The sequence below is a fragment of the Crinia signifera genome, chromosome 5 (genome assembly GCF_055691185.1).
Source record: "Crinia signifera chromosome 5, ASM5569118v1, whole genome shotgun sequence".
In the NCBI taxonomy this organism is placed as follows: Eukaryota; Metazoa; Chordata; class Amphibia; order Anura; family Myobatrachidae; genus Crinia; species Crinia signifera.
This window is the reverse complement of record NC_139221.1, coordinates 293,816,762-293,844,283: the sequence shown is the minus strand read 5'-3', so window position 1 is coordinate 293,844,283 and position 27,522 is coordinate 293,816,762. Positions and strand designations below refer to the sequence as shown.

Genomic DNA, 27,522 nt, shown 5'->3' with positions numbered 1-27,522 from the left:
TTGTATCGTCTGCAAAGATGGATACATTGCTGAGTAACCCTATCCCAATATCGTTAATAAAAATGTTAAACAAAATGGGCCCCAAAACCGAGCCCTGGGGCACTCCACTTAGTACCGGTATCATATCTGATACGGCACCATTCACAACCACTCTTTGTTCTCTATTACATAGCCAATTCCCTACCCATCTGCAGATATTTTCACCCAATCCTAGGTTCTCCATTTTATTAATCAATCTCTTGTGTGGGACAGTATCAAATGCTTTAGCGAAATCTAGGAAAATCACATCTACAGCATTTCCATTATCGAGGTTTTTGCTAACCTCTTCATAGAACCCTAGTAGATTAGTTTGGCATGAACGATTTTTCACGAACCCATGTTGGTTAGTACATGTTGGTTAGACACCCATGTTGGTTAGACACATGCCTGCGTGTCCTAAGTATAGGCCTGTTAGTGAACAAATCATCTCCCATTTCCATATGATTCCCAATCCTGTATTTGAACATACTAATCATATCACCTCTCAACCTCCGTTTTTCCAGTGAAAACATATTCAGCCTGGTTAATCTATTTTTGTAGTCTAGTGATTTGAGACCTTTTACTAGCTTATACCCCTTTTACACCGCCGAAAAATCCGGGTCAGTGGCGGGTCAGACCCGGATCTTCGGCGGTGTAAATCCCTAACGCCGTGTCCCTTTACACGGGACTTCTACCCAGGTCCTGACCCAGGACCTGGGTTAGAGGGCGGTGTAAATGGGAACGCCGGGTCGGATGACCCGGCTCCCATTTACATGAATGGGGAACGTCCAACCTGCGGACCGCAGCGTCCGCAGGTTGGACGGATTGTCAGTCTGACACTGACAGCCGGCGCTGCTGTCTGCTATACTCTGCAGACAGCAGCAGCAGCGGCGGGGGAGGGAGGTGAACGGATGCCTGTGTGCGGCATCCATTCACCTCCTGTCCAATGGCGGGGGGGTGCGCGCGGGGACTGGGGGCAGCCTAGCAGCTTACCTTAGTGCTGAGCTGCCCCCATCGGCGCTTGAAGATGACATCGCGCTGTCATCTTCAAGCGCCGGGAAGGGGCGAGAGGGGGGTGCGGGCGTTTAAGCCCGTCCGGTGTAAATGCCCCTAAACGCCGGGTCGCACCCGGCTTCAACCAGGGTCCAAAAAGCCGGGTGCGACCCAGCGTTTTGGTGTAAAAGGGGTATTAGTCTCCCTTCTCTGTACCTGTTCCAATTAATGTATATCTTTTTTAAGGTGCATTGCATATAACTGAACACAGTATTCTAAGTGTGGGCTCACCAATGCCTTGTAAAGAGGCACTATCACATTGGCATGCCTTGAATCCATTCCCCTTTTAATGCATGCCAGTGTCCGGTTTGCTTTTGCTGCTGCACTTGAGCAGTGGGCACTATTACCCAATTTATCATCTATGATGACCCCCAAGTTCTTCTCTACAGCAGAATTCCTTAGATCTCCAGTCAGCCTATAAGTAGCTTGTTCATTTTTGTTCCCATAATTAATTACTTTACATTTATCAACGTTAAACTGCCCTGGGCGATCTTGCTGAATCTGAGTGATCTAGTAACGCTCAGCAAATCTCCACATGTGTAGGCCCCTTAGGTCATACAGAAAGTTTTAACTATCCTGCCAAAGTATCACTATACAATGACAATGGTTAAACTAAATGAGCCAGGCCTACTGATTTACACATAACTCCATGCTCTGGCCCTGATGGGGTTAAAGCTCAACAAGGTAATGTATTCCATTGCAAATGAAACCTGTGCAATACTACCAGTCTCTCTCTCTCTCTCTCTGTTTGTTTTAGCTTTTTAGGATTATCTGTTACCTACAGCACTTTCCAGTCCTTAAACAAAGGGTGGTGTTTTTATTAATTAAAGTAAGTGAATGGGATTGGGTTCTGGATTTCCACACAAATAGGGGAGTAGTCGTTGTGCAACTTGAAGGTAATTTACAAGGTAGCCAAAGCCACCGCTTATTAGCATTTTTCTTTTAACATTGATTTGACTGCATTGAATGCTTCACATCAGGATTGAACTAAAGAATGAAAATGGAGGTTTGCATTCTTCTTCTTTGTTTTAACGCTCATTAGGTATGAATGTAAAGTACTATAATTCCTGGAATGGTGTTGTTGTTTCAGTTTGTGAAAGAGCTTTAAGCACGGGCAGTGCCGGTAGTCTAGCCTTCATCTTCTTTTGTCTTTACAGGCAGTTATTCAGGAACACCAAGTAGTGTTAAATCGTCTTCTGGAAGTTCTGTTCAGTCACCGCAAGAGTTCCTAAGCTTTACAGACTCTGAACTGCGAACGGACAGCTATCACCAGCCCCAGTTAACCAAAGATGTACTGAAAGGGGAGCCAGGACTGCAAGAAGGGACAGTAAACAGTTTTGGTTCCTTAATGGGCCTACCTTCAAATCCAGTTATGTCTTTCCAGACCAAAAACTTTGATGGTGTACCTGGAGATTATGTTAATTCAAGCCTTACTGTATCGGGATACAAGCGGGTACAGGCCTCCTTGATGGAAGAGGATGCAGTAAAGGAGAAAAAGAGGAAAGGAAATAGACAGAGTAAACATGGGCCCGGTCGGCCGAAAGGAAGCAAGAACCAAGACACTCTATCCAATATGTCTGCATCCTCTGCTTCACCAACGTCATCTGTGGCTTCTGCAGCAGGCAGCATAGCCAGTTCGGGACTTCAGAGGTCCCCGACATTGCTCAGGAATGGCAGTCTACAGAGCCTAAGTGTTGGCTCTTCTCCTGTTGGGTCAGGTAGGTGACATTCATTCATTGCGGACATACAAATACTTTGATTATTTTGCGGCTTCAGTGAGCTGTCTGGCTGTGCTACAAAAACCCCACATTTGGGGAGATTGTTTGTGTTTGGGGGTGCCGTTTGGTGTTCGGCGTACTGGAACAGTGCATCGCGTCCAGCGGCTTTGCATACTTTCTTTTACACTCCATAGTGGTGTACAGGTAAACTTGCAATGCTGGGGTACTGTAAGCAGCAGAACATTGCACATGATGCTTGGCAGGATATTGACAATAATTGAATCCCCCCTTTTGATTTATTCCTATGCAAATCCATTATTTAAAACACCATTATTAAAACTAGGGAACTCCTTGTTCAGGTTACATGAGAACAGAAATGTTTGTTTAATGGAGGATTTCTAGGAATAAATGCTCTGTCTACAAGGGTGTGGATCATTAGGTCACCAGCATTTAAGTTGACATGCATTTAGGTCGACATGGGTTCGTTCAACAGTCAAAAGGTCGACATGGGGTTTTACACCATTTTTTTGTCCCGAATTTCGACACAGTCGACATGGACACTGAAACGTAGCACAGTGTCACCTCGCATGGCTCGCTGCGCACTACTTTATTCCCCCGCCACAGTCCTAGTGGACGGTAGAGCATGAAATACCGCCTGTCAGCACATGTAGGCTCACAAAAATGTGAAAAACACCATGTCAACTTTTTGACTGTCGACCTAACCCAGGTCGACATAATGACTGTTCTCCAACATGCTGTTGACCCATAGACCGTATCCCGTCTACAAGTAGTTGAGCCCATTACGGTAAGACCCCTGCAGTATTGGGGAAACCATATGTGCATGGTAATAATGTTACAGGGCTCATAGCCTGAAGTATGAGTATCCACTGCTTTAGTTCATGGCCTAGATAGTAATACTGGAGCTGCTTGCTGGTAGGGAGACTTTTCACTTCATATGACGGTACAAGAAAATAATGGGCTACTCTGTAAGTACCAGTAGCCCCAGCTGCTCACCACTGAGACCTTTTGCATGTGTCTACCTACTACCTATTGACCCCTTGTACCCTAGGAATCTGTTTTTTGGCAACTTTTAAAGTACAATCTATCATGTCACTTATCTGGTGTATCTGTGCCTGTACATTGAACCAACGTCTTAAGGTGCCCACACACTAGAAAGATCTGCAATAATAAGATGTGCGCATAAATTAGCCTTCAAATCTTTTGCCTGTCCTGGACAAAAGATTTCAGGCAAGCGCACGTCTTTACCAAAGATTTTTCTTAAGATCCCTTGTGCTTTAATATGGATCTCTTGTTAAATCTTATGATCTTTCATAAGATCAGAAGATTTAGCAAAAGATCCACGGGAGCGCGCATCGGACAAAATTCGGCCGATTTTCGACCGATGATCGGAAATCATCGGACGATATATCGGCCGATTTTATCGGCAATCGGCCCAAAAAATCGTTCTAGTGTGTGGGCACCTATATTGTCTCGCTATCTAAATGGCGTTGTTCACACAAAGCAATAATGGTTTTAGGCAATAGGTTTTATCAGAAATTAAATGGTGATTTTTTTTTTTTTTTTTTAAGGTTTTGTGAGGTTTCTGGGGGACACCTTTGCTCAATAGTAATTTACCAAAAACAAAAAGGAAACTGACTCCTTCATGTGCTTTTAGAGATTGATGTCATCTGCCAGGTTGGCATGCCATGCGGGCGTCGCTGTGTAGTATCCTGACAATGAGACCAGCCTGGGGCAATTCCCTGCGTTCTATAGAATGTGTGCTGCTGTTATTACTTGCAGGCAGGGTGTGTTAGGTAAGCTGGATACATGTGTACCTGTATAGTATGCATGGCTGACCCCCGTGATAAAGATCTGGGAAGGTTCAGACCGGTGTGTAGGTTATATGTACATTTTCCCAGCGCAGCCTTTACCTCTTCACATTTAAGTCTCAAATATCCCAAATACATCATTTTTGGACTAAGGTAGTGACGCCTGATTGCTCAGTTTACACAAACTTTGCTTCATGCACAAAATTATTAAATACTCTATATTGTACCAGCAATTGTGCATCCCCATGATACCTCATTATGGTATGTAAATATACTAAACTACGGAAAGATCTCACATCCAAAATACTTCTGGTCCCAAACATTTTGGGTTCTGGTATAGCGGCTCGACAGCATCTAGAGCGACATTCACTTGGTCGAACGCGTCTAGTTAGAGGCCTAACTATCTTGACGACAGTGTCTAGATCGACAGGAAGGAGAGCTGTTAGCTTTAGGTCGATGGGAACATGATTGACACTTACTGGGTTGACGCAAGTTTTTCACTTTTTGCGCGTCTATGTCAACATGAGCACTGTATAAATGTAGAGTGTCCTCTCGTATGGCTCACCATGTTTGAGGCATGGTGCCTTGCTATATTTGGCACACTTATAATCTAACTCTATGCCCACTTGGAAGGTAAAGCGTGAACCAAGATGGTCTAAAAGAAAAAAAAACATGAAAACCTTGTGTTGACCACGTTCCCGTTGACCTAACGCTTCTATCTTCTGTAACTGTTGATGTAGACGCGGTCGACTATCTTTAGGCGTCTAACTAGACGCGTTTGACCACGACTGGTCAACCATGTGATTGTCCAGATATGAGATATGTAAAACGTTTTTGTGGAACACCTTTGCATAACCTTGTAGCACTGTGTAAGACTTTGCATGTCCTACATGATTTGTATGTGACCCATTTAGGTGCAGACCAAACATGACCAGGAGACGATGGACAGCCTATCAGTAGCACAGTATTTTTTTCCTGGGAATGGGGAACAATCATCAGCATGAGTGAAAGGGTTAATAAATAGCCGTGCCATGCGATTTACAGAGCCGCCTTTGTGTCATAATTCTGGGGTATGGAAGCTGCAGCCAGCATTTACCACTCTAAAAATACCGCTGATTTTCCTCCTTTGTTGCGTTGTCCTGGTATCTGTAGTGAGAGTAAGTCACGCTGGAGAATGAAGGGACACAAGTGCACTTAACTCTCCAAATGCTGTATTGAACTCTGATTTCATATCTTTCTTCTATAGTAGAACGGCATTGATTCAGCTGTTAGGTAGGAGGCCTTTACATACATCTAAAGACTATATTCTTCCTTGAACCTACCAGAACCCATAAGTTCAGATGTAAATAGACTTTTAAGCTGTGCCCTGGTTATTGAATGACATTTCATTCTTCCTTGTCTGCATGTAACGGCTTCTATTCAAGGAGTCAGTTGAAGGATGAACCCTGTAGATTGAAACACTGCTGCACTTTGTCTAAATGCAGCGTCTTGTTAAGCTGTACAGTAGCCTGCTGCAGAACCACTCAGGCAATAGAACTTCAGTGCTTGCAAATCCATTCCATCCCTCTATGGAAAAGTCCCCCTATGCCTGTGGCTCCATAAATAACGGCATCCATCCAAATACTGTATATAGTTAGACTTGATTGAGCCCAGGCTTGTTATGATAGGTCTGTGTATATTTTATTTCTATCAGCCATAACATTATGCGGCATATTAGTGGCAAGATCCTTTAAGTCCTGTTACGTTGCGAGGTGAGGCGACCAAGTCTTGGATGTGTTTTTCCTGCACATCCCACAGATGCTCGGTTTTGAAATTGAAATCTGAAGAATTTGAGGGCCAAGACTACTCCTTGGAAGCTTTGACATGCTCCTCAAACCATTGTAGTGCGGCAGGGCACACTATCATGCTGAGAGTCCATGGCCATTGTGGGGAGGATACCATTTGGATGAAGGGCTGTATTTGGTCTGCAACAATGTTTAGATAGGTGGTATGTGTCATATTAACATCCCTATAATAAACGTTAGAACCGAAGGTTCCCCTACAGAACACGGCCCAAAGCATCGCACTGCCCCCCGCCAAGCATGCCTTCTTACCATAGTGCATTCTGATGCCATATACTCCCCAGGTAAATGCCAAAAGGAACCCGTACGTAGTATGTTCAAGAAATGGAATTAATCAGACCAGGCCAGCTTCTTCCATTACTCCGTGGTCCAGTTCTAACACTCACATGCCCATTTTAGGCACTTTTGTCAGTGGGCAGAGATCAGCATGGGCAACTTAACCGGTCTGCAGCTACACTGCCCCTACACAGTAAGCAGCAATGCACTGGTTGTTTTGATATCTTTCTATCATAGCCAGCATTTAACTTTCTCAGCAATTTCTGCTACACTAGATCTTCTGTGGGATTGGACCAGAACAACTAACCTTCATTAGGCCTCCATACAATATGTGATTTGGACCGATTCCTAGGGATCATGCCGAGAAATTGGGTGAAATCAGCCCAAATCACATGTGTATGACATCTGATCCGATGCAGAGTCATCTGCACATAAGATAAATCTTCTGTGCAGCTGTCAGCGGCACATTGCAATGTTTTGCATATGATGGCTGGGCGAGAGCGCCAGACAGGGGGAGCCCATGGACCGGGCAATTTTAAAAAAACAACGTATAAACAAATAGCCACCGCTGAGAGCTCTCTTCGCCAATCAGTGGCTGCCTATTCATTTGTATGGTATGGTTTTTTTGTATTCTCTGGCTCTAGGTGAGTTAAAGAGTTCTCTTTAAACTCCTCACCACCACCTACAAGGCTCTCTCCTCCTCCACAGCTCCCTACCTCTCTTCACTGATCTCTATCCACACTCCCTCCCGTCCTCTTCGCTCCATCGCTGACCGCCGACTGACCTCTCACCTAATCACCTCCTCCCACTCCCGTGTCCAAGATTTCTCTCGCGCTGCCCCCCTGCACTGGAACAACCTCCCGCCACCCATCAGGCTATCTGATTCCCTAACCTCCTTCAAGCGCTCCCTCAAAACCCACTTTTTTCGACTAGCCTATCCCTCCTCCTAACCTCTTTTGATCCTCCTATCCTGCCTCCGTTCCCCTCCGTTCCTACTTATCCTATTGTATTTCGTTCGTCCACCCACCTATTTTTAGTATGTTAACTCTTATGAGCAGGGCCCTCCTTCCTCACGTACTCACCCTACCTCATTACCTCACCTGTGCTCCTGTCCTGTTCTTCCCTTCCTCTACTTCATCTTCGGTCTCCTTGACTATTTTGACACCTACTTCTGAACTGATGCTGATTTTAGTTCTACCAGCTATACCCCTATTTATACTGTATCTTTCTACACACCCTGTACGTTACCTTGTAATTTTTTTTTTTTTGTTTGCTATGTACGGCGCTGCGGACACTTTGTGGCGCCTTATAAATAAACGTACTACTACTAGGTGTACCCCTGCCTGGCTCCTTCTGCCTGCAGCTCCCCAGAAGTTGCATGTGATTTGTCACATGTAAACACCAGCACATAACTGCCAAATTATATATGAATCCTCCCAGGCAGCTGCCAGGGAATCAGGTCTGATTTTTCCCTAGGACAAGGTGGCCTAATTTATGGGGGGCCTTAATAGTGCACACAGGCAGATTATCTAATGGCATAAGGGAAAATATAACATTGTTCCACTGCATGTCCTGGCTCCCTCATCCTGGATGCGCTCTGCTGTCTTTCCATAGAGATAGTGATCTTGGAGCCAGCTGTCCTCTCTCTCTTTTACTGTCTCTTATCATGAACCAAAACAGAGATGAGGTTGGTGTAGAAGCGAGTGTGGGCACGTGGCTTTACAGTATTTACTTCCACACTCAATATGATTGGCTTTGTGTGAACTTTACATAAAAAATAAAACCATCATTTAATGCTTCCATCCCAGTGAAAGAACAAGCTAAGCCGCTGAATAATATACATTAAGTAAATGTCTATTGAGCTCCATTGCACTGCAACTGCTTGCTGTCTTAAGGGTTGTGCTTATTTATAGCTAAAGCAACTGTTTTTCAGCTTAAAGTCCCCTATTGTGTAAGCCCCCGCAATGAGCGCTGCTGCGCGCTCCCGCATCATCGGCGGAAAAGCTGTTCATCTGCTTGTATTACCAGCAGATGAGCGGCTTTGAGGACGGCGCTGCGCTATGCAAAGCTGTCCGCCCCTGCTAACGGCGCCGGGCAGGGGGAAACCCGCTCAGGGTGTATGCACTAAGCGGCTTCCCCCCCCCCCCCCAGTGATGACAGCGGTCATCGCTGTCCATACTAGTTTGTTTTATCTCTGTTTACAGTTGTAAAGCACAACAGAATCTGCTGCGCTATATAAGAAACTGTTAATAAATATATAAATACACAGTGGGCATAATCACCCATTGTGTATGGATCTTTAATCAAGCTCATCTGTTGTTTTATAAGCTGAGGATTGCATGCAGATCTGGTACATGGGCCTTTGTGTGCTTGCACAGAGCACAGTGACTGTTGGCATGTTTGTATAACTGCAGTCTGAGGAAGACACACATAGTAACACAAATAGGGCCTAATTCAAAAACAAACTCCTTCTTTAATGGACAAAACCATGTGCACTGCAGGTGGGGCAGAGAGAGAGAGAGAGAGATACATTTGGGTGGGGTATGTTAAACTGATATCTAAATAAAGCATCCAGAATTTGTTCTGCACCGAAACAAAATAACCACCAAATGTAACGCTCTCTGCACATGTTACATCAGCCCCACCTGCAGTGCACATGGTTTTGTCCATTAACCCCTTGAGTGGTGGGTTTTGCTGGGGCAGGACAAACCTACTGGGGCAGGTTTGTCCTGCCCCAGCAAAACCCACCACAGATAGTGGGAAGCCGCCGCTTCCCCCCCCTCACCTCTGCTCCAGCGTTTGTATGCCGGAGCTAGCTCCGCTGCCGCCGCTAGCTCCCCTTCCCGCCTCAGTCATGACACAGGCAGCAGCTCTCGGGAGGACTCGTGTGCCTGAACTCTCCCGAGTCCCCCCGAGCCGGGAGCTCCGGCGGCGTACGATCGCCGAGGTGGGGGGCAACAAGAGGGAGGGGGGTTGACGGGGGGACCCCTAAAGGTAGTGCGCCAGTGGTGCTACAGTGGAGCACCACTGGCGGGCACCTAATGCAAAAAGTGGTATGCCCAGAAATTTTTCAGGACAGCCCGCTGCGGCAGACCAGACTCCGGGCATACCACTCAAGGGGTTAAAGAAGTTTGCTTTTGCAAAGCAACCTGAATCCCCCCCATAGTGCATGTCTGCTATGCAGTCATTTGTAACCAAACTTTTCCTGTGCTAGAATATATTTACTGTGTCTAGGTAGTAAGTCAATCAGTCGAGAACACATGGTTGATATGCATAAGGTGGACAGGTACAAAAGGTCGACAGTAAGTTTGATGGGTACAAAAGGTTGACGGGGGAAAAGGTCGACACAAATTGAATGGTTTGCCTTTAACACAATTGGAAGGAAAACAAAAGTCAGTCGCACAGGGCAGTAACGTTTTAAGTAAAATTTCAAGAGGACCCTCTTAGATACAAATGTGGTTTGCATTTATTTGATACATATGGTGAGGGTGTGCTACCACAGGCATGGAATTTCACAAGAGTAGAAGGACAGCAGGGATGCCTTTTATTGGTGCACCTAAGAATAAATTGAACTCATAATATATAACTTTTAATGAATTAACATCTAAAATATCTGCGAAATAAAACCAGGACGTACAACAATCATACAAACAATAAAAAAGGGGAGGACGTTCCCCTGACTCAGTGTGACCCCCTGGTCACCACAACCCCTGTCTGTAAGTGTTATAGTGTTTTGTACCGTAGGCAACAATAAAGGAGTGGGTATTCTCCTACATGCGGCGGTTTAGCTTACAAGGTCACTTGTAATGAATAGTGTCACACGTACTGTGAGAACGTTAGTAAGTATGGGTGAGGCACGCACCTATTGAGGACAATCCTCTGATAGTGCTGCCCTCAGCCCAGGTAGCCGTTACCGCACTGAAACACTGAGGACTGGTGAACCCAATGTGAGGTGTGCAGGCATGCACTTGCCTCGTTCACACAGCTCACTCAGGTAGCGCTGAGTCTGGCGCCAGACTAGCGTGTCGGTCGCCGGGTGGACCGCTCTCGAGTTCTGCGCAACGGTACAGTTTAAAGTTACAACATTGTATGTGGGGAGGGGAAGAGGGGGTTTTAGAACACACTGAGTGTGTTAAGACGGTCAGCGATCGCTTCGCAGTGAAGCGTTCACTGCGAAGCGATCGCTGACCGTCTTAACACACTCAGTGTGTTCTAAAACCCCCTCTTCCCCTCCCCACATACAATGTTGTAACTTTAAACTGTACCGTTGCGCAGAACTCGAGAGCGGTCCACCCGGCGACCGACACGCTAGTCTGGCGCCAGACTCAGCGCTACCTGAGTGAGCTGTGTGAACGAGGCAAGTGCATGCCTGCACACCTCACATTGGGTTCACCAGTCCTCAGTGTTTCAGTGCGGTAACGGCTACCTGGGCTGAGGGCAGCACTATCAGAGGATTGTCCTCAATAGGTGCGTGCCTCACCCATACTTACTAACGTTCTCACAGTACGTGTGACACTATTCATTACAAGTGACCTTGTAAGCTAAACCGCCGCATGTAGGAGAATACCCACTCCTTTATTGTTGCCTACGGTACAAAACACTATAACACTTACAGACAGGGGTTGTGGTGACCAGGGGGTCACACTGAGTCAGGGGAACGTCCTCCCCTTTTTTATTGTTTGTATGATTGTTGTACGTCCTGGTTTTATTTCGCAGATATTTTAGATGTTAATTCATTAAAAGTTATATATTATGAGTTCAATTTATTCTTAGGTGCACCAATAAAAGGCATCCCTGCTGTCCTTCTACTCTGGTTTGCCTTTAATGCCACATTTTCTATAATTCATGTTCTGTCACCACCAGCAGTACAAACGTATACCCTCATGGGCAAGCTGTCTATCTCCGCTACCTCTGCGCTCTCTCTACAAGTAACTATTTATACCGGTTGTCCATGCGGATAATAAATCAAGCAAATCTTGGTAAAACATGGAACCCCCTCTTCACCCCACCCCCCCCCCCCCCCAAAAAAGTGATAACCAACTTTTTGAAACTGTTGACATTTTGTACCTAATGCATGTTTACCGTATGGTATTGACCGATTGACGGTCTGGCCTAGACATTGTAGAACTATCATCTGGATCCCTTTATGACCCAGTTGTGTAAGTACACATGGCGGCGTTCACCTAGCACAGAGCTGGATACACGTGTTGCTTCCAAACCGTAAAAACACTTTGCACGTGGTTGACTGTACTAGATTAGAGACTGCTGTTAATACATTCTATCAAATGCATTTTATAGGTAGGGCTACTGCACTATTCACAATTGCTTACTGTGTACGTTCCAGACACACGCCCCAGTACATAATTGTAGTCAAATGTTACTTACACGTCCAGTCCATCAGCTGCCATGCACATGTTATCTGGTGAAGATGCTAAACATGAGGCGAGCGCCTCCTGCTCGTGGGAGGTGTTCAGACACGTGGAAGGGTTAACACGTCAAAGGAAGCCGACGCTTCCATGCTGCTTGGTTAAGTGGTTTGCATTTTTTGGCAATGGAATTTAAAAGCTGATTTGTTTAACGAGATTATAGAAATCTAATTTTGACTGATATAAGGGGAAACCGGCATGACACTATGCAAATAGCAGTAGCTATAGTAAATTGGATGTCGTCAGATTTTTTAATTACCTTCCTGTCTGTTATGCAAAGCAGAGCAAACATTCCTGAGAAATGATTTGAGTGTAAATGGGACCATTTCCAGTAATGTGCGTTTGGTGTATATTTATCACATGACTTTGGCTTTTTTTTTTTTTTTTTTTTTACTAAAGAGCTTTTATTCGCACACTTATTTTATTGTGTTTCTTAATCGTTTAAGCACATTTGTAACCAGACATCACTGTTAGGAGAAGTAAAAGGTCAGAGCTGTCCTATAAATGCAGTCTTTCTTGCATACGCAGGCCATTCCCAGGTAAGTGGGTAGGTGGATGTCTAGACAAGTGACTCTCCTAAATACTTTTTAAATGTTTGAACCTGTACCTATCACATCTGTACACAGTGGCGGCAGCCATTTTGTGGGTGAATCAAATTTCATGAAAATGTAATGGAAAAGCTTATCGGGAACCAAGATCTTCACTGAGGCAATCTGTCCCCGTGGTGTCAGTTGACAAAATGGCTGCAACTTCTGAATGTCCATGAGGACAAATGCCCTTTAAACATCATGTGATGTATTCTAGAGAAGCTATAGGCCTTGAATACTGTCCTGAATTAGATTAGGCAATGTGGAGTACTGCATTGTTTTGCTTTTGAACCTCTCTTCATAATTGGTCTTTGAACTTCATTATGTCCAGATGAACTGTATGACTGATGTGAGAGGGTTGTGGGTGGGATAATCTCTGCTGTCACATTAGTTATTACATAATCTTATTGAGTGCCTGGGTTTTATAATCTAATACATGCCGTATGTACGGAGAATGCTGTCGGTCTTTGCTTGGCGTTTAGTGTAGTATTTGTGTTGCCCACTCTTGTAAATCTAAGTTTGAGTCCATTAAAATTAAGGAACCACCTATATACTGTATGAAATTTTCATTTGAAGGGATAGTAATGTAAAGTGAAATTATGTTGCTATTACTATTAAAAGCATTTGCTCAATGTAAGGACACAGAACGTCGGAAAATGTCAACAACGAGCTATGTTAGGGGACGCGGTACACTAAGACCAGGCATGTCCAAACTGTGGCCCTCCAGCTGTTGTGAAACTACACATCCCAGCATGCCTTGCCATGGTTTTAGCATTCTCTAATAGCAAAATTGTGGAAGGGATTGAAGGTCGACCTTTTGGACCCTGTAGAACATATGACTGTAGACCTAGACATTGTAGATCTAAAGTACCATAACCATTGTAAAGTAAATAGCATGTTCTTGATGGCGCATATTTACAGCACACTGTAGCTGAAGACCAGTATATTCCATTGTTCTTAATGTGATTACTGGGGTCCTACTTCCAGTCTAAAAGTGATATTTACTTTTACCTTTTGCCTAAGCAATTGGCATCCTATTGGCTGGAGTATTAACTGGAAATATGCAGAGAAAAGCATATTTTTAGTTTAGAGTAACATGCATGTATATGTTCTACTCTAAACATAAAGTTACTGTAACCCTGTCCCCACCATTCCTATTCAGTAAAAATGTTGTACAGCCGAGATAACGATGACTTTTTGAGTGACATCAGTTGTCCCTTTTATTGATTTTTAATAGATTCTGGCTCCCAACTTTTAGTGAGAAGTACTTGCTTTAAATGTAAATGTATATCTATAATATTAGGACATTTCATAGTATAAAATGCCTTAACCCTTACGCATGTTACATTGATCCTCCGGGAAATTTTTTAATTCTTTTTTTTTTTTTATCGATTTTGGTTTTAGGGACAATTGTTGATCGTCCTTGATTTGATCCAGTGATGTCACAATCTGTTTCAGAGTTCTGTTTATGGATAATTGGTACTCATCAAATAGCTGATGGACTAATAAAATCTGGAATTGCCCTCTAGGAAATGAATCTCTTAGTAAATTGGTAGCGGTAGATACACCAAGCATCCTTTTGACCTGCTTTTTCTCCCCCTTGGTGCAGTAGGTGTCAGAGGAGAAAGGAGCACACATTCAACCTCCCAATCTTCCATCATGCTGCTCTTTGTGTTCCTACAAGAAGACGGATGGGTGCCAACCTTCACAGAGGCCCCCATGAAAGGCTCCTACCTTTCTCCATGCCCTGTGATTGATCTGTGTTGTGCATCCCAACAGGGTTTATTCAAGTGCTGAAAACCGGTTCCGTCACTCTCCCTTTTGAGTGATCTCGCTCTTTAGATTTGAAACGTCCTAATCTAGTAGATAAATTAGAAGGCCTTATTTGTTTCACAGATGGCATCGGCCCCAAATGAAATGAAAATAATAAAAGTAATATTTTAGGCTTAACGTTTCATCACTGCACTTTTAGTTCTTTCTCTTTCCCATTTTGTTTTTGTTTCTTAATTGTCACAACCTCATTCAGAGCCGATTTTTCCTCCGTTGTTCTTCCAGCTCACAAGGGTCATTTTTATTATTATTTTCCAAGGCTTTTTTTTCTCATTGCTAATAGCATCTTTAGTGTTCACATTGGCTGGTTCTCACTGTCTATTCTTCTGAATGGGCTTTATATTCTGTGGTTACCTCCGTTTCTGTGCTTTGTCTCAAGGGGTGCTTAGAATCTGGTCAATTGTTGCACAATGATTATTAATCTTGTGATATTTGATAATAATTCCAAAGTAACTTTACAAGATAAAAAAAAAAAATATATATATATAATTGTGCCTTTTGTAAGGGGCTTCATGCATTATAGAAGTAGTTTTCATACATTCCTTATCGTAATAAATTACTGGGGTAACAGTTGGAGTTCACAAATGTTTTTGGCGTTTTCGTAGATGTCTGGTGCATAAAGTGCTTTGTAGTCTTCCTACTAATACCCCTTTCACACAGAAAATTAAATACCCGGGTGAAGCAGTTCCACCCGGGAATTTCATTAAATACACGGGTCCTTTTTCTGTGTGAAAGGGCACACCCGTGTCGTAAATCCTGTGTCTCCGACCCGGGAAATGACCAGGGTCGAGGACACGGGATTTATGACCCGTGTTGACCCTTTCACACAGAAGAAATACTCGTGTTATTCAGCAAATTACCAGGTAGAAATTTTCAACCCGGTAATTTTGTTCTTCTGTGTGAAGGGGGGTCAGGCTGCTCCCGGCAAATTGACACAGCATTTGAAATGCCGTGTATTTGCCGGGATTTTCAGACTTTTCTGTCTGAAAGGGGTATAATAGAGTAATGTTGGTTTTCAGTGTCCGTACCATACAGCTAGCCTAAACCCACATAAATCCCACACCGAAGCGATGAGATGAAATTGATCATATTTGTCTTGTTTATTTTTCTTTATCAATCATAAAAAATGAAATGTATTATTGGTATTGCTTTCCTTTATACAGGTGGCATACATTGACAAAGCTGAATGGGGTGCACAGGAGACGTGGTGTGGTGGACCATGTAATAATCTGGCATGTCTGGTTAGGCAGCGATCGTAGGCAGTGTCATCATCCACTCGTATTCATAGTCCGCCGCTCTGTTGGCCTTTAGCCGATTAGTTCTTACGAAGCAACCTAACGAATGTTTATAGTTGTGAGAAGTGACTTGCTCTTCTCAGTGAAGTGTTACTATGAATTATGCAGCATTGCGGGAGTTTGTGCCATGACATAATTTGTGTCTTTCACACTTGTATTGCAGGTATATTCAGCAGCAATGATGTAGCAGCAACCTTCCCCAGTGCTTTATCTGGCTCCAGTACTCCTGTGTCTAGCTCCCATGTACCGCAGTGTGCGGCTGCTACTCATTTGCAGCAGCACGGAGCCTCATCCCCATTACCCTTCTCGTCTACTGCTCCTGCCAGCACTACTACAACTCAGGTAAGCAGGCTGGTTCTTCCCATCACACTCATCCTGCCGGGTGGTCTGGCGGCATTTGTACGTCACCAAGACTGTGGGCCGAGAGTGATAAACAGCCAGCCAATCAGCTCCTACCTGCTATGGAACAGGCTGTGTTTGAAAACAGTCAGACAGGATCTGATTGGTTGGCTGTTTATAACTCTCCTTTTTTATCACTTTTTTAAGCTTAGTGCATCTGGCCCTCTATGTGGTGATACTTGCCTGAGAATATTCTACATTAGTGCACTTGTAATAAAGCAGATCTTCTGGTTGATAGTGTATATGATTGGTGGCTGGTGTATTGGTGAGCCTAGATTTATTAGCATGATGGTGAAGATAGCCAGGTAATTCTGGTGAATACTTTATTTGGTCATGCCATTCCTTGGCCATGCTGACAGATATCTCCAAATTATTTTATTATATGGCAGTGTTTTGTTTCCTATAATCTGATCATTGTTTTGTGGCTGAGCGTCACTAGAGCTGATGAGTTTGCCCAATGCTCTCCGTGTTCTTTTTGTGAGTCCATTTTTTTTTTTTTTTTCTTTTGGGATTTTATATACTGATTTCTATTTTTAGATTGGCATACCATAGAATTATATTGATAAAATAATGTAACTTAGTTGGTTTAAACCCCCCCCCCCTAATTACAATAAATATTTGAACTTTGAATGTAATGCAGTGTTTATTTGCACTTTTTCATTTTCTTTGGAACCCCAGCTCTCAGTATAAGCCCACGGTCATTGCATCTTGGTCACACATACAGCAGTATCCGATTACCTGCAGTCATGGGTAATAGGATCGCCTGGGGCTAAACTCTGGGCCCGTCTCTCACTTATACCCCTTTTACACCAAAACGCAGGGTCGCACCCGGCTTTTTTAGACCCAGGTTCAAGCCGGGTGCGACCCGGCGTTTAGTGAAATTTACACCGGGCGGACAGCCTGGCCCGCACCCGCGCCCCCCCCCCCCCTGGTGCTTGGAGATGACAGGATGATGTCATCTCCAAGTGCCAATCACAGCCGCCGCCAGACCGGAACGCTGCTGGGGGCAGCCCAGCACTAAGGTAAGCTGCTGGGCTGCCCCCAGTCCCCGCGCACACTCCCCCCGCCGTCGCACAGGAGGTGAATGGATGCCGCACACAGGCATCCATTCACCTCCCTCCCCCGCCGCCGCTGCTGCTGTCTGCAGGGTATAGCAGACAGCAGCGCCGGCTGTCAGTGTCAGGCTGACAACCCGTCCAACCTGCGGACGCTGCGGTCCGCAGGTTGGACGTTCCCCATTCATGTAAATGGGAGCCGGGTCATCCGACCCGGCGTTCCCATTTACACCGCCCTCTACCCAGGTCCTAGCCGTGTTCTACCCAGGTCAGGACCTGGGTAGAAGTCCCGTGTAAAGGGACACAGCGTTAGGGATTTACACCGCCAAAGATCTGGGTCTGACCCGCCGCTGACCCGGATTTTTCGGCGGTGTAAAAGGGGTATTAATGTACTGTGCTGACCAGAAGTGTCACTGAGCCAGTCAGAAGCCGTCTGACATACAGCAGAGGACAGTGCCCAGTACTGTAACAGCATCTATATTCGCTTGTTCTCAGGGTACATAACTGGACCCACACTAATACACATATATATAGCGTTAGCCTGCTCAACTAGAACGATTAAACATTTGCAGTTATATAGATTATCATTGATATGTTAATACCCCAATCTTTGTGTCCAGCTCACTTGCTGTGTAACTTATTAGCCTCTCAGGAGTGGTGATATTATAGATCTAATAAGCGCTTACTGCAATAGTAATAAACACATTGAAGGTAGATAAACCACCAGACCATAGCTACAAGACTGATGCAATTCCCACCTCTGGGGGTTGCATCACTTGCAGGCTCCTACCTTTATTCTGTTACTCAGTCACCTGGGACACGGCTGCTTTTACTCCAGTCAGCTGCTGACAATCAGTATAATTTGGCACAGTGAAATCTCATTCTTGCCTAGTCAGCTTTGCGCCGTCTGCCAGTCAGAGGTAGGAGGAGGTAAGGGTTACATCAGGCACTCATGTTCTACCGAGCCAGTGCCAGTGGGGTGTAATTACTATCATCTACTAACTATTGCAGCGCATTAAATAAATACAGAATTGTGATGATTATTGTGGGGAGCATCATCATGGAATACGTTTTTTTTATTCCCCCAGTAGAGGATATCATTTAGGGTGTTGTAGAAGTTTAAGAATTCCCTCAAATTCATAAATAGTGTTTTTTATTCTGGTGTGTTATGGAGTGCCTCTTCCCACGTACACCTGGAGATCTTGTACCTGATGACCTATAAGGGCGGTTTTCAATACCGGCTGCTATTTCCGCCTGCGGAAATAGCAGCCGTCGCCTATTCAATGATGCTGTTTCCTACCGCATTGGTTGCCGATTACCACCAAACAGATCAACAATTAAAAACACTAAGAAACAATAAAATAGCTAAGTGCTCAAACTGAATATGAAAAATGTATTCGCCTCCACTATCCCTTGATTTTTGAATCCAGTGGGTCGCTCAGAGGATTCGGCATGAAAAGCAGGCGGTCGGGATCCCGGCGTTCAAAATCCCGACGCCGCAATCCCAAACGCCGAAATCCCGACAAGGGGGGGGCTTGGCCGCGCAGCGGGCCCGGTGCCTCGCTACGCTCGGCACACTAATTTATTCTCCCTCTGAGGGTGGCGTGGACACCCACGGGGGGAGAAAGTGTCAGGATTTCGGCGTCGGGATTCTGAACGCCGGGATTTAAACTGCATCCCCTATCACAACGCCAAAATAAACCATGTTATTACCGGGCTGCTGACGTGACGACTCGGGTCAAGGTGTGCAGTGTGAAAGCACTACACCCAATAACCCGGGTCGAACAACCTGGCAATTCAACCAAGGTTATAACAAGGGTTATAGCCCTCTGTATAATATACGGCCCGCGTTTATTGTGAAAGCGCTGGACCCAGGACAGTGATGTGGGAGGGTTATCAGTGGCTGTAACTGTACCACCAGGAATGTGTCTGTAGATACGCTAACAATGGTGCTATTAATCGGAACCCCCACCCCTAGAAACTGGAGACTGTTAAGGGGAGTATGGGTTTCCAAATTTTTTCTTTATTGGTCACCAATCTTCCACCAAGAACAACAACATTTTTATATTTTATTTTATATCTTATCTAATATTTATGTTAAAGCTGCCATGAAGCTGTATTCCGCCCATAGTATTACAAATACCTGAACTGCACTTTGTAAATGTCTCCATACTTTACAGGGGAAATCATTTGTCCAGCTCTGTAATTTGCTGCCTTAGATTAAATCTAGTCGTGTCTCCAGCAGTACACTTCTATTTTGTTCTGGTATTTTTTTTTGCTTTCATTTTAATCTTATCTGGTATTCATTGTTCTCTGCAGTTAAACTAATTATGGTGCAATCATTTGTCAAACAAAACATGTAGCTGTTTACTATAATCACAAAAGATTAGGCATGAAAAAAAAAGGCAGTGTTCTGTTGCTGGATGTTCCTTTAAAATGCCCAGTTTTGCAAATACTTTTCCCTCATATTGATGACGGTTAAACTTAAGGCCGCCATACACTATGCAAATTGGGCCCGATTTGACCCGATTCGGAGGAATCGGGCCGTGAAATCGGGCCAAATCGCATGTGCAGACATCCCATCCGACCCGATGCGCGGTCCTCTGCGCATCGGGTCGGATTCGGGAGGTCGGACGGGCTGCACAGAAGATTTGTTAAATCTTCTGTGCAGCCCAAGGCGGGCAGGGGACGCAGCGTATAGTACGTGCGGTGGAGGGAGCCGAGCGGGGGACTGTAAGCAGGGAGCCGGGCTAGTGAGGCAGTGGGCACACTATCCTGGGCGGGGGGAATGCCGCAAATAGATACTTCCAGGCGGTGAACGCCGCAAGGGGATCAGAGACAGAGACCGGGTAGCGTAGGGGAAGCCGGGCACATAGAAATGAATGGGACAGCCAGTAATTGGCTGAGAGCTCTCTGACTGAGAGAGCTCTCAGCCAATCACTGACTGTTAATTTATTTCTATGTCCGCCTGCTGCTGCCCGGCTTCCCCTACACCACCCGGTCTCTGCTCTGGTCCCCTCGCGGAGTTCACCGCCTGGACCAGTGCGCCCTGCAGTCCCCCGCTCGGCATCTGGCTCCCTTCACCACAGGTACTACAGGCTGCGTCCGCTGCCTGCTTGCAGCCCCCATGCCCTGCTCAGCTCCCGGCTCCCGCTGACAGCAGCTCCCCGGGGGGACTGCATGTGATAAATCGCATGCGATTTATCACATGCAAAACCTGGCACATCAAGTGCCAAATCGTATGTGACCCCCCCCCAGGGGAGTTGTCAGTAGATTAGGTCCGACTTGTCCTTCGGACAAGTCGGCCTAATGTATGGGGGCCTTTAGACCTGTCACCTGAACACAGTGCATCACTGTCCGCACTTCAGAAGGTTGTTTGGCTTAGATATTGCTACAGTCCAAAGAATGGTTGTCTCCTTTTGTGAGACAGTCCCACAGATTGATGTAAAAAAAAAAATTTTGTTTGAGATTTTCTTTTGAAGTGAAGTCAAGAAAGAAAATTTACAAATATTTTAACATTAGTGAGAGCTGCCATTCTGCCTAAGTAACAAACAAGGTGACCATCCTTGTAGATTGCAGTAGAACAGTGCCCCTAGTGGATAAACAGTGGTATGGAATAGTGTCTATTAGAGAATCATACAGGAAATTCAGGATTGACCTCTCCTAGGAAGAGAAGTGTTTATAAACAGCGATGTACAATTTTGCGTTGCATAAGAATATTTTTAATGAATAGCAGCGAAAATCTACGTATTAGGTGACTACATAGCTCACATATTAGCCATAGCTTTTTAAGTGTTGTGTTTCTTCAGCTAAAATTTGATCTCCTTAATATTTATCCTAACACTTCTCCTTATTAATATTATGACTTTGACCCATTTTGCTTGTACCTGTATTATTGTATACATTCCTATTGCTTTTTCTGGCTTTTGTCATATAGTCACACCTGTAGATATCCTTTAACTGGCTAGTGTGCAGCCATTCCATCCAATCAACAGCTCGCTGACCGGTTCTAACCTACGTTGTGAAGCATCCCATATTTTTTTCATTTAACGTAGAATTCCCGCTTCCTTGTAATGTCCTCTGCTCCAGACCCCTGGCACTATGTACTGACAGTCCTTCAGGCCTGTTGACTGAGAGTCATAAAGGAAGCCTGAAGCCATTCAGACCCGTAGCGGGGCTTGAAACACGAATACTGCATGGTCGTATTGGAATTCATCCAGTGTTTTCTGTTCCTGCTCTCCAACTATGGGAAATTGAAATTGACAGGCACTGAGCGATTTCAGTACAAACCCATCGGGACCAGCTTTCCCGGTAGTGTATTTGTTAGTCAGAGTTAGCCCTCTCCGTACCTTTTGAGATGTTTGCCCTGTCACATGTAGGATTACAATGGCCTTGGTTATAGCTGCAGCATCATTTCTGGAAGGAAAGTATATAAATAAAATAATAGCAGTACCCAAAAAAAGATCTTCCACATAAAAGCAAATTATGTACAGAACACTCTCCAAATTCCCTTTTTGCTATGTAAATGTCTGATCAAGATTTTGTGGGTTGTAATTGCGACAATACGCCATAATTGTCGAGCTATAAATGTAAATGTGTTTTATACCGTGCCAAGCACAAGAGCGTTCTAGGCCGACTGAGCGAACGCCTATTCTGCACACATTATCCTGTAGGAAGAGGTCAGGGGGTAGGGTAAAAGCAAAAGGAATTTCCAGCTTGTGGGGGGGGGGGGGGGGATTCTTCGGTAACATGTGACCCAACAGGAAGAACAAAGGCGTCCCAGTACTAGAGTAATCCTGTATTCCGTCTAATTAAAATCCTTCCAATCTTATTTTAGCCCTTGTCCCAGTGAGATTGGCTTCACATTTAAGTCATCATTCAGGCAGAGTGAAGTGAAGGCAGTTGCATGGTCTTGTACGGTGCTACATGCTGAGACAGCTGCATCTTATGTTTCGCTCTGAGCCGTAAATGCTTTTTGCCTCCAAGCTGAAGCTTATTTAGTATGGCTTATCTGGTGCTCCTGTAGCAACCATCAGTCTCCAGGCAACCGGGCCGCATTGACCTCTTCATTGAACTGAGTGTAGTCGGACCTCAATTTAGCTGCCTAAAACAATAGTGACGGAGGCGATTTTGAAGACCATATTGTATAAAAGGAGATCTGGTCCCCTTTTTTACTTTTTTTTTTTTTTCATGTCATCCCACCCCTATTATTACATTTTTAAGCCATTTTACCTTAAATTGAAGATTCATACTCCATTGGCTACTTTTACATAAAATACTCTCTAACCTCTTGTGCTCTCTAGATTTGAAGAGTGTGTGGGTAGTTTTTATTATTATTATTATTACTATTATTATTATCATTATTATAATAATTATATATATATAATTTTTTTTTTTACTGTTAATTCTATTATGTGATCTGTGGTCATTCTGAATTACAGAAACAAAATGTTACAATAGGCTAGTCTTAAAAAAAAATAAAAAAAAAGTAAGGAATCAACAATTTGTAGAAGACAGATGTGGGGGTATATTAGCGTCGGTTATAGGTTGCCAGCTTGTTGCCCTATTTTTACAGCAGAACAAATTCCCATGGAACTTAAATAATAGGGAACGGTTATGGAGCGTGATTGGGTTGTTACTCCTTTACAAACGTCCAGTTGCTTTTCCTGTCTGTGTAGTATAAAAATATTGCAATTATTTAAGCGTGTCTTTTTTTTCTGTGTTGCTACCTTGAACTGTATATACTGTAAATGTTCAGTGTGGTACTGATGTCGTCATACTTAGCAAGGTGTCTGTAACATGTAAGGTAGAATCTGATTGTCTGGTAATTTCCCACACACAATGTGATCTATGAGGTTTAATAAATACCCCCCATACTATAAATACACTCTTTGTATTGTCTTCCTCACAATGTCCAGCTAGAGTATAATTATCTAAAGCAATATAAAGCTTAATTATATTGCTCCTGTTTTTATTCCTCCCCACCACCCCTTAAAGTAGTGCATTGAGTGTAGTACTGTATATGGGGAATATAGCTTCTGTGGCTTCTGCTCAGGAGAAAAATGTTAAGAGTCATTTTATGGAGTCATTTTATACTAGTAACAGTGATGGGGATGACACAGGACTGTACGCAAGCTGTCTGTGGACTTAAAATGTGGTTTAAGTAGTGTGCCTGTCAGTTCTATTGTCTGCTCTCCAGAAATTCCCCTCTTCCCAATGTCATCGAGATGCGTTTAATAGCATGTCAACTTCCTCATTTCTAACAGTTAATTCTGTGCCAGAACAACACAGTCACTAATGTAATAAACCATTCAACTTGTCCTTCGGTCAGGTCCGTTCTTCTGCACACGTGTATGTATAGGCCACAGAACTAGAATATGTCCATAATGTGTGTACATAATGTGTGTATGGTATGTTACACACCCTAAATGTGTACCTACAGTTCAACTAAGCATACAGTGCATACATGCACACATATACATATATTTATAAATGGTCTCCTATGAACACCTATTGTCAAGCTTTGCAGGGCTTTATAAATAATTACGATACTTGCAGTGGTACAGCTTAGGCCTCTGGGCCTTTCTGTCAATTATCAACCCATAAACCAGCACTCCTAACTCTCACGCTCCAGTTCATATAACATTAAGCTCGTGTAGTTTCTGATTTAAGTTTTTCGCCTCATTCTTTGTGGTTTTTTTTTTTTTTAAGTTTGAACTTTTGAAATCTTGCACACAATTTGTCTTTTACAAAAAAAAAAATACAAAAACAACCAGCATATGGGTAGTGTGCCCTCTAGCAATCTTGTGATTTGTAAACATATTTCCCGTTTCCTGTCAACCCATCAAGTTCCTCCAGCTATTCTGCAGCATTATAGATTCATGCCCCATCCATTGATGCTACATGCTGATTTGTTGGCCACATTTTGCATCTCCGTTGTATATATATATATCCACACATGAGCATCCCTAAATTAAAAATATATATATTTTTTTAATCCATGTCTGCTGTAGAGAAAAAACTTTTTTTTTTCAGGAATCATTGCTTGTTTATGGCGGGGAGGGGAAAATAAAGTACTAAAAAAAACAAAAAAACACTCCACAATCTCTTGTCAGTCCTGGTCCTCCGCTTCTTCTTACTCAGTGATACAAAGTATTGACAGAACAGGAAGCGAGTAATCTGCTTGACCCCATCTCATTATGAAGAGGATAAAGAATGCAACTGGAAAAATAAGCACTTTCTAGCTAAGGCAACGGATTTTCCGAGATTTCTAAGAGTTTTGGCATGGTCTCCATGAGATGTCACATCTGATATCGGGTATAGAAAAAAAAAAAAAAAAAGAACTTACAATGCTTGTAGCTGTCGGAATAAAGTGGATCTGCAGCGGATTGAAAGGAACGGTCTCTTCTACAATTGAATCGAACCAATGAACTGTCTCTGCAGCAGCGCAACAAAATCTTCGGCTATATACCTATAGTAATAAAATAAGAGGCTTATTGATAGTATATAAACTGATTAAAGCAGTCTAAAAGTCGCTTTTTCATACGTGGGACAGCACCGGAGACTACGGTGGTGGAGAGTTCAGTATGGTTTAAGTACAATGAGATCCCACCCCCTTCTTTATGGAAGCTCGACTTGTGGGCATTCAGCATTAGCCTAAACAATGCCTCTGAATATGTTAAGCCCCTAACAATTAGGGAGCAGTTTGGGGCATTGAATAATGTCGAATGATGCAATTGAACCTGACAGCTTGAACAGTCAGCCCCCTCATGGGACCTGAAAGTTGTTCACACTTGGCTTCATCTCTCATCACACGCTGAGTATTAAAGCCTTACTTGTCGGGAGCTGAGGCAAAAAAACCAGGGGCCTGGTGAAGAAAATATCTTGTGCTGTACAAATTTAACCCCACGGTACACCCACACTTTATACAATTCATCCTGTAGAAAGTGGAAGTGGAAATGTATGGGGTTCACCTTCAACTGTCCTACGTTGTCTCCTAGTTCGGTTGAAATTTCACATGCACATCAAGACTACCTGATGGTGACCAATCTTGGTTTGACGTTACCAATATAGGTTGAGTTTTATTTTTTCATTCTTTTTTTTTTTTTTTTTTTATTAATGATTTTTTTTTTCTAGTTTATATTGTCAACCTGTGTAAAAAAAAAAAAAAAAAAACCCAACAAACTAACGTATTTTGCAATTTATTTATTTCCGCTTGCAGATTGGTAACTGTATATCGAGAATAATTTCAATACTTCAAAACTTTCAATATCCAGAAAGTTCACTCTGATAAAATGGCTGTCGGGGCTTGTGTGTGTTTATGGCTAGGCCTGATGCACTGCGGAATGTTTGTGTGATATATAATAAATGTACACAGTAGCAAAAACTTGGAAGTTACAGTCCATTCAGTTATTACTAAATTGGTATTTTTCGTAAAGCTTTTTTAGATCACATGTATAAACCACAAAGAAATAGTTTGTGCCACAACAACAACCTGTGTACCCACTGCATATCTGAAATACATCTACACTGGCGACTTCTACAGAGACGTTACTATTTACCACTCCATTTCGTTTCAGCTGTTCTTAATTAGACACACGAAATATAAAAAAACATTTAGGGGGGGTGTTTATCAGAGCCTGAAGAGACAGTAACAGGCAATCTGCTCCTAACTGACACTTTACAGCTATGTTTGAAAAATGACAGCAGCAGATTGGGTGCTACCTTATCGCACTTCAAGCCTTGATCAATATTGCCCTTCTCCTTGTGCTTAACATAACAATGTTCATTCATCTAACCGTTTCACCATCTTTTTTTATATATATATATTTTTTTTTTTTTTTTGGGGGGGGGGGGGGGGGGGGGTTTGTTTGTTCTTATTTAAAATCTTCTTGCCCAATAGAACTTATTGCTCTTAAGTGTTCAGTTATTAGGTAGTCTTACCCAAGAGGTTGTATTACATAATAATAATCCAGAAATGAATTCAAGTGATTCCCTGCAGGTTCTTAGTTTTACTGATCCCTTAATTATAATATGTGTGCTTCAAATAATTGTGCGTAGACCTGTAACCCATAGCAATTAATCAGGTTCTAATTCTTTTTCCACTGTAAAAAAAAAAAAAAAAAAAAAATTAAATTATTTGATTTTTTTTTTTTTTTGCTGGGGGGATGGAAAAAATCATTGGAAATATTGGCGGGTAATTCTTCCCAAGATTTGTGGGAAAGTATCACCAAATGTTTTTATTTATTTTTTTATCTGTAGACATCCGTTTTCATAGTGCCATCCATTGTTAGGAGACAGCGAAAGCCGACTTCAGCTGTGGAATTTTCCAGCTTGTTGGAATCCCATGCCCTTAATGTGTATTGACAGGATGATTGCACTTTTTTTTTAATAAATGCTTGCTGTGGCCTGTTTTCACTGTGAGTGGAACATGAATCTCCCGCTTCACATTTAATCCCTGCGCTGCCATTAGACCTGCAATGCAAAGGTGTTAATAATGCGCAACTTAAATATTTATTACTTTTTAGTACTGAGTGTGCAGGAGTTTGCTCACCGCCCTTTAAGTTGTGTTTCTCTTTTTTTTTTTTTTTTTTTTAAACTGGCATTATAAAATGTAGTTCTGAATTGGGTCTGAGAGTCATCCAGGCGTTGTTGTAAAGTGCATCAAATAATTTCAGGTTGGTACCTTATATGTTCCACTACCATTGTTACATTTTGCCGAGCATCTCTAATATATCTTCCAAGAGTTATATATTTGCATTAAATAGATTTTTACACTTGATAATATTTCACATACACATAATGCAACCAATCCCATCAATCGAATAATTAAAAAACAAACAAAAAAAAACCAAGGGCTTTGGCTTCTATTGATTCCTCCCCAGGCTCCTCTTCTGTCTCCAATGCAGACATCGCTAATGCCCCTGTTAGCCAATCACAGTACAGTAAGGAATGGGTGTATTTCAGCAACCACATTATAGTGAGGGTGGCAGAGATCTCGGACTGGAGACTTTTGCTGCCTGCAGATAGCAACACTGGACCTTCCCGTGTTTCGGAACACCATAGCATTTGATTAATGAGCTGCCCAATATGTGAAGGTGTTATTGAGGTAAGACCAGGGCTGTACAAAATGTTATGTTAGCAGGTACAAGTTACATTAGGTCAGTAGGGGTAGATATATCTAATTTGTAGATGT

At 43.3% G+C, this 27,522-nt stretch overlaps 1 protein-coding gene and 1 long non-coding RNA gene across 9 annotated transcripts in view; one reads left to right on the top strand and one right to left on the bottom strand.

The window, feature by feature from the left end:
* MLLT10 (MLLT10 histone lysine methyltransferase DOT1L cofactor) overlaps positions 1 to 27,522 on the top strand; it is a 141,436-nt gene that overhangs the window by 90,953 nt on the left and 22,961 nt on the right. For all 8 annotated transcript variants that reach the window (XM_083189292.1, XM_083189299.1, XM_083189291.1 and 5 more), the window contains 2 exons: positions 2,229 to 2,789; positions 16,037 to 16,215. In XM_083189292.1, coding sequence (XP_083045418.1) covers positions 2,229 to 2,789; positions 16,037 to 16,215 — 740 coding nt within the window. The remainder of the gene's footprint in view (positions 1 to 2,228; positions 2,790 to 16,036; positions 16,216 to 27,522) is intronic.
* Positions 21,497 to 24,783, bottom strand: LOC146081209 (uncharacterized). The gene is made up of 3 exons (XR_014475085.1): positions 24,676 to 24,783; positions 21,677 to 21,743; positions 21,497 to 21,570 (listed from the first exon to the last, which is right to left on the bottom strand). It is a non-coding gene; the product is annotated as an uncharacterized LOC146081209 (long non-coding RNA).